At 27.4% G+C, this 13,772-nt stretch overlaps 1 protein-coding gene across 2 annotated transcripts in view; it reads left to right on the top strand.

Annotated features, from left to right (window-relative positions):
• Positions 1 to 362: 362 nt before the first annotated feature.
• The window catches only part of LOC119669301 (voltage-dependent calcium channel type A subunit alpha-1-like), a 114,059-nt gene continuing 100,649 nt past the window's right edge, over positions 363 to 13,772 (top strand). The window contains exon 1 of one of the 2 annotated variants that reach the window (XM_038079144.1): positions 363 to 604. In XM_038079144.1, coding sequence (XP_037935072.1) covers positions 363 to 604 — 242 coding nt within the window. The remainder of the gene's footprint in view (positions 605 to 13,772) is intronic. The other variant, XM_038079143.1, reaches the window with a different exon arrangement.

The raw sequence follows: 13,772 nt of genomic DNA, 5'->3' as shown, positions 1-13,772 counted from the left end.
AACACTTAAAACACAATTGATACAACAAGCACATTTACACGAACAGAGCTACAAATTGAAAATTAACAAGCCGCAATTAAGCGTTTCATTGTTTTGTCAATAAAATCTAAATTGAGTTTTACAAGAACAAACAAGATAAAATGTTCCATAATAAAATGTTTGTGGCATGGCAAGTGTGCGATTGTTAGACGATGTACCTACCACATCACGATGTCGCAATGCTTGAGGGTGCATGGGATGGATGGAATGGATGTGTATCTTAATTAGTTTTTCGTATTGTTTTAGGCAAATTTTCGATATTAGATTTAAGATTGATTTTTAATTTGATTTCGTCTAATGAATGTGCTTTTGATCTTTGCAGAATGCTGGGAGGCGTTGCCGGTCGACATATGTCGAATCGACGCAGAGGTTCATCGCCTATGGTGCGTTTGAGCGGTGGTGTGTTATCCAGCTTAGATGACAGCGGAGGCGGTGGTCCGGGCAGCATCGGCATGAATGCACAATATGTGCCAAAAATACCACCGAGGCGCAGACGTGCCGTTACAACCAGTGACCACAAAAGCTGTGCACTTATACAAACGAGACTGAAATTAGGCGATATAATGTAAGTACATAATTAATCACTTTCGCATTGTAACATGTATTCGAATTAATTATAATTGCACTAATTAACTTGCACTGTATCAGGATATGCCACGTTGTTGTGGCTAAAGTGTTAATTAAATCCAATTCGCATTTGTTGCACTTTTATACATGAGGGAATTCTATTCGATTTGTAAATATTAATTGTGCTCTCATTATAAACGTCCTTTATTATTGACTATAAACCAATTGAAAAATGTTAAATAGTGGTAATTTAAAATAACTTTGGAAAAATAAATTCTATTCGGTTTGGAAAAATTAATTGTGTTCTCATTAAAAACCGCTTTTATTATTGATTTTAAACCAATTAAAAAATTTTGAATAGTAGAAATTGACTGTGTTTTCATCATTACCCGCTTTTATTATTGATTTTAAACCAATTAAAAAATACTAAATAATACTACTATGTATTGAAGTACAGTAATTTTATATTTAGTTTAACATAGTGTTTTTTTATTATTAAAAAAAAATTAATTCCATAAAGAATTTTTTTATACCAACAAAATGTTTTTTACAATTTAAATGAAGCCTAACCAGAATTGACTATGCTAGGACCTTACTTTTTCAAGGATCTCGACCTTTCTCTAAAGAGCTCTTTAGGCTTTGCTAAAGAGCAAGCTGGTTTTTAAACTATTAATTAGTCAATAGATCTAACTAGATCGTCATGATTGTTGGTATAAACTAAGGCAACATAATCAGGATGTGATAATTCATTCATTCTGCAGTATTATATATACCTTATGATCAAAATAGAACGAGAAGTTAAAAAAACACGCAAAATTTTAATTTTTAATAATTTTCTTTATTATCGCCTTCAAAGTACTCTCCTCCTGCGGCAATACATGCATGCCAAAGCTTGATCCAATTTTTCATACAAGTTTTATAGGCCGCCGAAGGGATGGCCTTTAGTTCACGCAGCGAATTCTCTTTTATGGCCTCTATGGTCTCAAAACGCGTTCCTCGCAATGCCAATTTGAGCCGGGGGATGAGGAAAAAGTCACACGGGGCCATATCTGGAGAGTACGGTGCTTGGTTGATGATATTGGTGGAGTTATTTGGCCAAAAACTGCAACACAACCAACGCTGTGTGAGCCGGTGCGTTATCGTGGTGTAAAATCCATGAGTTTTCCTTCCATAAAGCCTCTTTTTGCGAATGGCGTTGGAAATCAATACCAAATTTTTTCGACTTCTTTGTATAGACGCCAAACAAAAACTAATCTTACGATATACGGTAAATTTTGACTGAATGTGTATAATAGTGTTGCCAGCGTGAAAATGAAAAAAATTTACCGATTGGATAAACACGGAAATTCAAAAATTCTCGTTCTTTTTTGATCACAAGGTATATTAATATTTTTCTTCCAATTACACTGTAAATCTTTGCTATATTAATTTGATATTAATTTCTCAAATATATGAAGTCATTTTTAAACTTTAAACTGAGGAAAAAAAATGTACTTAACCGTGTTTTTAGATGTCTCACAGGCATTCGATAAATTCTGGCACTCCGGATTGCTTACCAAAGTAAAAAATATTCTCCCAACGGTATATTATGACATAATTTCCTCTTATCTATTCATCTATTCAATCTATTCAAATCTATCTATCTATTCTATCTATTCAATTCAAATCGTTGAAATGGTTAATCGGCAAAAAATCAAAACTATCGCTTTGCAAACTATCGCTTGTATTATACAAACAAATGCTGCAGCCAATCTGGACATATGGAATACAGCTATGGAGTTGCGTAAGCAGAACATAAATTTCCATCATTTAATAATTCCAAAATTTTTTGCTACGGAGTGCAACAAATGTGCCATGGTACGTGAGTTATTCTGACTTACATCGTGACCTCAGAGTGTCAACAGTTGGCACATAAATGACGTAGACTTAGAGATAGACTTAGTTGCCACATAAATGCTGAGGTGACAACTATGCTACTAGCGATAACTGAGCCAATACGCCGTCTAAAGCGCCAAAAGCCTTGCGATCTTTGGACTTAAATTATTGAAATGTACTACAGTTGATTTATTATTGTGTAGAATCGCCTAAATCTGTTTAAATGTAAATTGCTTGTTAATTATCTAATAACTAGTTGCCTTATGTCTTGTTTTGCTTTATTTATTGTTTTTGAATACTTTAAATAATAAGACAATTAAAAAAAATTACAAATAGTGCTCTTATTCTCAAAATATCTCTTTAGCAATATACGAAAATATCTATTTAAAGATATAATCTAAGCATATGTAAAAGAAAACAAACATAAGTAGATATTTAATAAATTTATATAATCAGCTAGGTTTATCAATTAATAATAATTAATAATGATTTTAAAAAAAAATGATTTATTTTTGAAAAATACTTTATTTAAGACAGATACGTATGAGTTTCAAGACAGATTGCTGAAATCGTATATGATTAGGTGGAATAATGGGTATTTTTTTCCTATTAAACCTATTGCCGATAATATGCTTTCAAGGTCAGCATGTACTTCTTTCATCATGTCTTTCTTGAACTCATATCTCGTACATCACTAAAACTTTTAGTTCGTATTATTTAGTGATAACAAAATCAACTTAATAACACTACAAAATTTTTTATATACACTAAACATGTTAAAAGTCTAAAAAGACTATTATACTTGAACTAATATAAATAAATAAATAGTAAAAAAAATTAAATTTTAAAATAGTGAATTAATTATTATATGTAAAATATCAAGTTTTTGTAATCTGCTTGCTTCTTCTTGCAATAATTTATAATTACCGTTATAAGCTTCGCGATCCGTTTAAAATTTTGGCATCCAGGAAAAAGTGATTCCATTTTTTAATCCTATTTCTTTTTTTTATCCTATTCTCTAATCATCAATCATAGGTAGCTGCTTGTTCGCAGTTTTTTCTGTATTATTAATCCATTTGGTATTACGGCTCCAAATTTTTTGCTTTGATATCAATTTCAGGGAATTACGATCCTATTACATTTCCTGCTTACAAATTGCACCAAATCTTCCATTTCTGTTGATGTAAATATATTTAATGAAGGTTTTCCTGCATTTCCTTTCTCAATGCATGTACATTTTTATCGGTAAATACGAACTGCTTCTGATATAAAAGATCTCCTTCAAAATGGTCTTAAGAGTGCAATCTAAAAAATATCTATTTGACTATATATTTAATGGAGTTCGAATAGATTCATTATATCTGTAATAGGATGTGATAATTTTTTTGAAAATATCGCAATGACGATTCGCCACTCAACTCAACGCGAATATCAATTTAAAATCTTGAAATCTCCAAAAAATATTAGCACAACTTTGAGAAATATGTCTTAGTATGTGTGTGTGTACATACTACATGTGTACATGTATTTGTATGAATAAAAAAGAAGTCATGCAATTATTTATCTATTTTTAATATTCAGTGTTAAAAAATTATGTTGTATGACATTTATAATTCTCAAGTACTTTAAAAGTTATTTTAATTATATTGTAATATAATTTGAGAAAAGATCCGTGAAATATTGAATTAATTTTAATGGAGACTTACTTAAAGAAAGATTTGAAATTAAAACATGCGATGGGTTAGAAATGTAATTGGAAAGTGTACTTTTTTTTAAATATTTTAAAGACCAAAATGTTTACACATTTTACATAATTTATATGCAGTAAAACGTTGTCAATGTGCGACATAACTTCATGCTTAAACGATGTTATTTCTGTTTGCATTTAAGCAGAATATTTATGAATTTTATATCACTAATATCTTTTATATCATTTATATCATATCATTTATATCATGTCATTTATATCACATCATTTATATCATTTATATCATTTATATCATTTATATCATTTATATCATTTATATCATTTATATCATTTATATTATTTATATCATTTATATCATTTATATCATTTATATCATTTATATCTTTTATATCACTTCTAAATAAGTGTTTGAAAATTATAAGTTGCGTTATTTGGCTGCGTGGGATCTTTAATGACAATGTATTGGATTCTGTTGGATGTGCCTATCTAAACGGAAATTAATACCTAAAATAAACTGGATAGAGTATATCCTGCACAGGAAGGACAACGACATCGGAAAATGGATTTTTAGTAAACTTAGTAGTGCCCACTTCAGATTTCGTGAGTTAACGTTCATTAACTCCAAAATTTTCTGAAGTGTAGCTGTTGTACATGTGTTCGTCTCTCTTACAAACTTTTACCGTAAGAAAACAAGAAAGTACCTTTTACGTTTTAATTTAAAATTGTTTTTTTTTTATATTCACTCGTAGTATAGCAAAATGATTTCCAATTCTGGCATTATCGAGACATAATCATAAATCGCTTTAGGTGTCTCTCATTATTCGCATATATCACACAAATTAGTAATTGCTGCTGCTCTAAAAGTATATATGGAATATGACTGCTCTCTTTTCCCTCTCACCATAAGAAACCTTAAGTTTAACATATGGTATGAAGTGGGTAATACATTGTAGAATATAGGGACACATAAGATTTTGTTTGCGTTCTATGCTCCATCTTGGAGTGCCAATGTATGCCATTATTATTTATTTTTCGTATTGTTTTATTTTATTTATATTGAAATATTAAAAAAAAATAAATATTTTTTGGAAATATTGGAATTTTCTTTATTATTATTTTTAGTTTTATTTTATATGATTATAAATAATATAAAAAATAAATGAGTTTGTGAATAAAAAACACTACGTACGAAGTACACAGTAGTTACGAAGTAGATCGATTATCTTATTTTATAACAAATAAAGTAAATGTTTTTATTAACATATTTTTTATATCAATTAAAATAATATAAGACAAAAAATGACTTCTATATCGGTAAAATCAAAACAAAAACAAATAACTTTTTTTTTTTTAATTTAATTTTATTTTTTATATAAATGTTTCGAAGAGTAGTGGATTGAAATAACAAAAATTTTATTAATATTTTATTTTATTGAATTTTTGGCAGACTATACAGCTTTTAAAATATTTCCATATTAAATATTTGGCAAAGGTTTCAAAACTTGTCTATTGTTAAATACAAGAGTTTCTATTAAGTAAAATAGTCACTACAGTCATAACTGACATTAAAATCAAAATTAATTTAAATTTTTATTTTAGTGTTTGAATATTTTTATTGTATATTTGTAAATCAACTGTCATTAATAAATAAATTGTCATTTTTATCGGTACATATGAATATCTTTTGATATAATGTATTTTCTTCAAAACCGTCTAAAGTGTAATCTAAACAACTACGAAGAAAATAGTAGTTTCGCTGAAATTTTGGATTAACATAATTTTAAATGCTTTAAAATAAATACATTTATAAAGAATATTCTATGTGATAGCATAGGACAATCCAAGTTTTCGCTCTTTAATTTCATTTACAGTTTAGTTCGTAGCTTGTTCATGTTGATTCTTTTTCAAGTTAATACGTCTGAGCACTTTTACTCTTTGCTGGGTGGTTTCTACAGAGTCCCACCCTTCTCACTGACTAATTTATGCAATCCTTAAAAACTTCATGATTATTCGATGACTGATCTAAGATCTGCGTACCACGCCGAAATGCTAAAGATTATTCTGAGATTAGATAGTGCTAACTAGGGTAGCCTGTCGGTTTTCGCGAATAGCTTCAAGGCTCTTTTTCTTATGTACTTTTTGACCAGATCTATTTCAGGGTCTCTTAGCATGTCATTTGTGCAGATGTATGAAGGCACTTTGAAGAGTCTTCGGAGAGCCTGAATTTGATATCCTGCACGTCTGGATAGTAGAGTTAGCAGCTCTGCTATATGCGACACACCCATTGATATTGACAATTTGACAGATTGGATTTTTGATATAACAAATACTTATATTTGGAACAATTTTTTCAATTAGATCGAATTGTAAGCTCTATAAGTTGATTACTTTCCATATCTTTAGCGCAGCTAGAATAGATTCATTATTTCTCTATTCGAAATAACATATAATGTAATGAATGAATTTTAATAATTTTAAAAATTTTTGTTTAATTTTCAATAATGTTTTGTTAATAAAAATTAAATTCTAATAGTAATTTTGTTGTGAATATGTAAAAAAATTATCTCAACTTTAAAAAAAAAATATTTAGACAAAAAGTCACAAGTCGACTTTAATTCCGACAAACAAAATAAAAACGTATATGAATAAAAACACATATAGTTTACGAAGTAGATTCAAATATCTGTTATAAATAGAGATTATAATTATTGTTAACATACTAATTACTAATAATATTTATTTTTATGGGAGTATTTAATGCTTTTTAAATTGTTTTTTTTTTTAATATTTTTATTTTAAAAATGTTTTTTCGAATAGTAGTAAACTACAACAACAAAAATTTATTTAAATATTATTTTAATTATTTGAATTTTTGACTGACCATACAGCTGTTTCGAGTATTGCCAAATACTTTTTGGCTTTATTTTTAAATATTTTTATTTTATTTTTTTAATATTATTATTTTATTTTTTTTGTTAATATTTTTATTTTATTTTATTTTTAATATTTTTATTTAATTTTTTTTTATCTATATTTTTATTTTATTTTTTATTATTAATATTTTTATTTTATTTCTTTATTAATATTTTTATTTAATTTTTTTTTAATATTTTTATTTTAAAGATATTTTTTCGAATAGTAGTAAACTACAACAACAAAAATTCATTTAAATATTATTTTAATTATTTGCATTTTTGACTGACCATACAGCTGTTTCGAGTATTGCCAAATACTTTTTGGCTTTATTTCATTTTTTTACTTTATTTTTACATATTTTTATTTTATTTTTTTAATATTATAATTTTATTTTATATTAAATATTTTTTATTTATTTCCTTTTTTTGGTTAATATTTTTATTTTAATTTTCTTTTTGATTTTTTATTTAATTTTTACCTTATTTTTATTTTATTTTTTTTATTAATATTTTTATTTTTTTTTATTTTTTTTTTATTTTTTTTTTTTTTTTTAATATTTTTATTTTTTTTATTTTCTAATATTTATTATTTTTTTTGTTTGATTATTGTTTAATTGTATATAAGTCTTTTTCAATTACTTTTTTAAATTTTTTTATTTTATTTATTTGTTTAATATATTTATTTTAATTTTTTTTATAAATTTTTATTTTATTAATTCTTAATATTTCAATATTAATTTTTTTTAATATTTTTATTTTATTTTTTTTTAATATTTTTATTTTATTTTTTCTATTAATATTTTTATTTTTTTTTATATATTTTAATATTTTTATTTTATTTTATTTTTAATATTTTTATTTAATTTATTTTTTGTTGATATCTTTATTCAATATTTTTTAAATTTAAATTTTGTTTATATATTTTAATATTTCTATTTTAATTTTTTTTAATATTTTTTTTTTCTTTGTTGATATATTTATTTTATTTATTTTTTACTATTTTATATTTAATATTTTTTTAAAATTTTTTTTGTTGAAATCTTTTTTGTTAATTGTATATAAATTGTCGTTAGACTACTAATAAATTTTTCTAATATTTTTATTTTTTATTTGTATGTAAATTGTCGATGCATTAATAGTAATATATAAAAAGTTTGGTTTATGTCATATATTAATAAATAAAAAATTGACAGATGTGTTTATGTAAATATTTTATTATTATTGTACTTTTTTATCTTTTATATTTAAATAAGATAATAAAAAGCATACATATGTATGTTTTGTATGAACGTTGAGTTCATACTAATATATCACTGCTTAAGTCATATTTTCCTCCCTCTATAGTAAAAACATTATCTTGCCTACATTGGCCTATTATTTACGTAAAATTCTGTTACATTCGAAACTTCAGACGAAAGTTGTGAACACATTGTAAATAATTCCGCAAACCACCTGTAGGCAAAAAAGCTCACTTTCCAGTGAAAAGCTCCCACAAAGCTTAATTTTTAAATGACAGTTGTCTAATAAAATAATAAGGATTGTAATTTATTTTTTTAATTGATTGGCTTTATCTGTATTGTAAATTTAAATATTTGATAAATAATTGTTATTAAGTAGTAATTATTATTTGATATATTATTAAGAAAGGAAATAAAAACATGTTTTTTGTTTTGTCATGTTTGACAGAAACCGCAATGGGAACAGTGGAACAACCCCTCTTTGGTTAAGTCAGTGCGAAAGCACAATTTGACAGTTGTTCGCAAACAAATTTACAAATTTTTGGCGTTTCTGTGGGGTTGAAAATAAGTTAACAAAAAAGGGATGCTTATATGGAATAGCGCAAAAGGGACAAATAATGCCGTCTGCCAAATGAGTTTTTATATGTTTTGTACTTTTTAACTTATTTTATATAAATTGCAATTAAAGTTTTCACAGTCTCCGTTTGTTTCGCTCTTTTGGGGAGTCCTTCCAGCTGCATACATTGTAGCTGCTTGTAATAAGTTGTGACCAAGTTTAAGTGTAAGGTTCGTTGAATTTTTCCCCAAATGGTTAGATTAAATCGCTGGTAGCTCTGTAAAAATCAAAAGAATTGAAGTTTAAATAGTGCAAAATGTAAATTATTTATACAAAAAATTGAAATTTAATTATGATTTAATTGAAATTTGATAAAATATAAGCGAAATGATTGAAATTTAGTGGAAAAATATGATACTGAAAATTTGTAGAACAGCGCAAGAAGAAAATTTTTTCTTTGCTCACTGAAAATTCAATATACACGTAGACAGTTTATGGAGCACGGGGTTGGTAGGGCCGTTCAAGTGCTTTGAAAAGTGTACGCGAGCGGGTGTGAAACGCGTGTAAAGTTGCAAGAAAATCCTTATACCTACATGAAAAATAATGAAAAGTAGAGCATTTGTGAAAAATTAATTTTTCTTTAAAAAATTTCAAATGAAATCGAATGAAATTATGCAAAATTTATAACAAATGCATTGTGAAAGTGTTTTGTATAATTTTTAACTAAAATATTTAAAAGGGAAATTGTGGAAATTGTGTAAATTATGCATAAATATAATAAACAAATGCTGAAAATCGATGAATTTGTGTGAAAGACGACAGTACAAAAATGGAAAAACTCAAAACCCAAAATTATTGTTGCAAATATAAAAAAACAACACAAAATTCTAGCAATAAAATATTAAATATTTCAAAAAGAAAAAATTTATTACTGTCTTAACACAATTTAATTTAGTTTGGTGCACAATGTAAATTTTTTTTTGCTATTTCTCCCCAACATTTACCCCCGTCTGCTATTACCATCATCACTTTCGTCACCGTAACCAACACAATCGTGGTCGTTTGCCGTACGAAGGAACGGAAAATTCGGTCAAATTTCCCTAGAAGTGTGCTTGTTTTTGACTGACTGAAACTGTGTCTGCATGTGCGGTTGTGTGTTCATATGCAATATTGGGTGCATGTGCGGTTGTGTGTTCATATATGTCAGTGTAGTAATGGACTTTGTTTATGTGTTTGAATGCGTGCCTGCGTGTGCGAGTGAAATACGGTTTATTCGTTTGTCGGTCTTTAAACAAATTCCAAAGCATTTCCATTCCATTATGTTCACCACGTGGTGAACATCTATTGTAAACGTTTCTTCCATTGATGCGAGTTTCGTTAAGTTTTCCATGTGCTTCACTGTGTTTCTTTATTTTTTAGTTGTTTCAGTTGTTTTAGTTGTTGTTCTCATTATGGTTACTGGAAGTGTTGTTGTCTTATATTTCTTTTTATTTACTTATTTTACTTGACAGGTCGTTGTATCCCCACAGCTGATCTAAATAAAGAAACCATAAACACACAAACCCTAAATGTGAAGCATACAAAAATCTCTTACATATATTTATATAAGTACATGCACTCACACACATACAAACAAATTTGTGTATTTCAATCTATAAGATATTTTTATGCATTTTATGGGCGCGTTGCTCTGCTTCTGTAAAATTTACTTTGCGTGCTTTAAAATTACTTTTAATTGTTTTGTTTATTTCACATGATTTGTGTGTTCTCCAAAAAAAAAAAAACAAAAAAAAAAACAAAAAAAAAACAACAAGAAAAAACAATAATTTACATTAAACAATCTTAGGTAGAAAAAAAATAAAATCCTATGAACTTAAAATCAATACTGCATGTGTTGAAGACTGAAAAACAAACAGAATAACCTTTAAAGTAAACAGATTAATTAATAAAATTCAAAAAAAAAAATAAAATCAATTTGTTAAAAGAAGTTTTTAAGAAAAACATTTACAGAATATATATAAGCCAGTGCTTGTATATAATGCAGTAATATAAGATATTTTTTTTTTTAACAAAATTAATTAATTATTTGAGAAAGTTTGAATTTCTAAAATTTCTAGAAAACTGTAATTTCTTGTTTTTTTTATTTAAAAAAAAATCTATTTTTGAAATTTCAAAGCACTTGACATTGACAGACCTTACTTGATATATTGTTAAAATATCATCGTAGCTTTAATTGAGGAAGCATCGAAAGCCACCGTGTGAGACTTGAACCCACTAAACCACCTCTTAGGAATGAATGGAGAACATTTCCACAGCATTGTGAAAACTTCATTCCAGTAATCAGGGGAGAGAGGAGAAAAAATAGACTTAGTACCTAGCGAGCTAGATTTATCTAGGCCATTTATTGTAATTAAAGACTTAATTCATTTATAAAACCATTTTTATATCCTTTGTGCCATATTGCAGATCTTTTTTTAAAAAAGATACACCCACCATATACCAAGTGCATGAATAAGGTTTTTTTGCCAAAGAAACACTTAATTGTAGGAAAATTTTTTTATATTTTTTCCAAAAAAAAATTATTGTGGGACTTTTTGATATTCAAAATATTGGTCAACGGTTTCTACACATTTCGCACATCTTTCAATTAGTTTATGCCATGCTAAAATCATCTGATGAACCATTTTCCAGCTTCATAAAAACTGCTGAAGTGCTACTTTGCAAACGCGTTATTGTGTGCTTCATTGAAGTGAAGAGATGATGGTTCAGGTAGCTCAGGTCTGGGAAGTACGGCGAGTGCAGAAAGATATTTAAATATCTTACTAGTCTGAATACACAGAGTATTCAAATGATTTCAAGGTGTCCCGTATAGTTGTCATGTGACAAAATCGCTTTGTCATGTCTTCTGGCCTATTCTTGTCGTCCTTTGAGCAATGCGTAATTAAAATTAATCATTTCTTAGCGAAAGGATTCTGCATTAACGATTTCGTTGGGCTTTAAGAGTTCATAATCACAATACCGCTCTGGTCTCACCAGAGCATGGTTTTCCTGCTGAAGCCATTCGGTATTTGTGTTTAAGTACGGACTTTGCTAGATGAAAGCCACGATTTTTTCTACTTTGTGTTTTCAATATGAAAGCATTTTTTGTTAGCCGTCAAAATTCGATACAAAAATGATTTCCTTTCCAGGCGTTTAAGGCCGGGTGGGATCCATTTACCTGGTTTATTGATTTAATGCTTTTGCAAATTGCTTCTGAGTTTGAATTGGATCATCATCCAATAACTTCTGCATTTAGTCGTCTTTGCACTTTTATGGTCTAACAGAGCACTTATTGTTTATCAAATCCAAATCACCACTACATATTCTATTTGATGAAGCGTGTTTACCATGTATTTCTAACTAACAAGCGAACTGCAGATGTTCTTTTTTAGGTACATAATTCAAAATGATCAGTGAACGATAAAACAAATACGATAGTTTTTTCTAGACTTAATTTGTGTGTATTTGTAGTTTAATGTCAGACGAATCAAATAACGTATGCATATCCAATTAATACGCTGGTATAGTAGGTATAAGATAAAAATCTTTATATTCCCATTTAACCTATTCAGATTTCAATCGATTTGATGTTTGATTTTCACTATGCAGTATTTTATTTGAAATTACACTTCTAGAATATAAAATTAAACTTATATCACCCAGAAGTACACAATTCCAATAACAATATAAATATGTTAAGTAAAAATATTTAGAGAGATAACACATATGCTAGTATATTTTACAATCTTGATGCCACTATTCACAGATACCTATTTCTATGAATTTTAATTTTAATTTTTATTTCAAATTTAATTTTATTATCTTAATTATATATTTTTATTATATACTCTTTTTCCGTTATAACTTCCAGCTTGTTCTGTAAATTCGATTTCATTAACTCAATCATTTTAATGTACTTTTTCCGAAAGAGATATTGGAGACAAAGAAGTTGCACGGCGCCATATCTGATAGATACGATGCATGCGAATCATATACACATTGATTTTAAGTGAATAATAGAAGTAAATCTCAACTGAATTTGTCACAATAATGAAATGAATGATGAAGCAATGATGTTCGCAGAATGCAACAGAGATAAAATTATTTAATTAGCTTTAATCTAATAAACTACTGAAAGGATTGCATTAACATAACATATAAAGACAATGACAGTATTATGTAGAACTAAAATTACTACAGAATGTCAATGACTTTTAAACGAAATTTAGTTCAAAACATACCATATATCTTTTGATTGATTCATTTATTGATTTCATTCATTCATTTATTTAATGACATATATACCAATAGACTAAGGTATATTGAAGAGTTTATAAAAAAAATTAGCTTTTTTCCTTTTATTTCTTGAGCTATGAGATTACCTTTAAAATAAAATGAGAAGAAAATTTCATATTCCGACCATATTGGTCTGTAAATCATCTCCTCTTAAATGGTAATAAAATCAAACAATGTTATTGAGATTACTGTATAGATATCAGTCCTATTGTAGCTTTGCGGACAGGTCACTATGTGCTCAAAACTTTGTTAGCAGTTGGAATATTCGTATCGACGACTCTTGTTGTAACTATGAGGAAGATGAAGAAACTGCTCCAGGTGTAATTCCGCATTATCCAACATATGTACACACTACGTACTCACTATCTAGACAATCAATATCAGCTGTAAAACGAATCCTAAAAGAACACGTTAGTTTTTCAACATAGGCACATGCTAGCGACTTACTATCTGGAGATTATTTATCAACTGTGAGATTATTAGCCAAAAAGTCTATCGGGTTTTATTAAAGATTAAAGTTGGCTTTAAAACTTTTTAAA

The sequence above is a fragment of the Teleopsis dalmanni genome, chromosome 1, assembly GCF_002237135.1.
Source record: "Teleopsis dalmanni isolate 2A chromosome 1, ASM223713v2, whole genome shotgun sequence".
Classification (NCBI taxonomy): domain Eukaryota; kingdom Metazoa; phylum Arthropoda; class Insecta; order Diptera; family Diopsidae; genus Teleopsis; species Teleopsis dalmanni.
The sequence above is the reverse complement of the archived record's forward strand: the minus strand, read 5'-3'. Positions and strand labels throughout refer to the sequence as shown.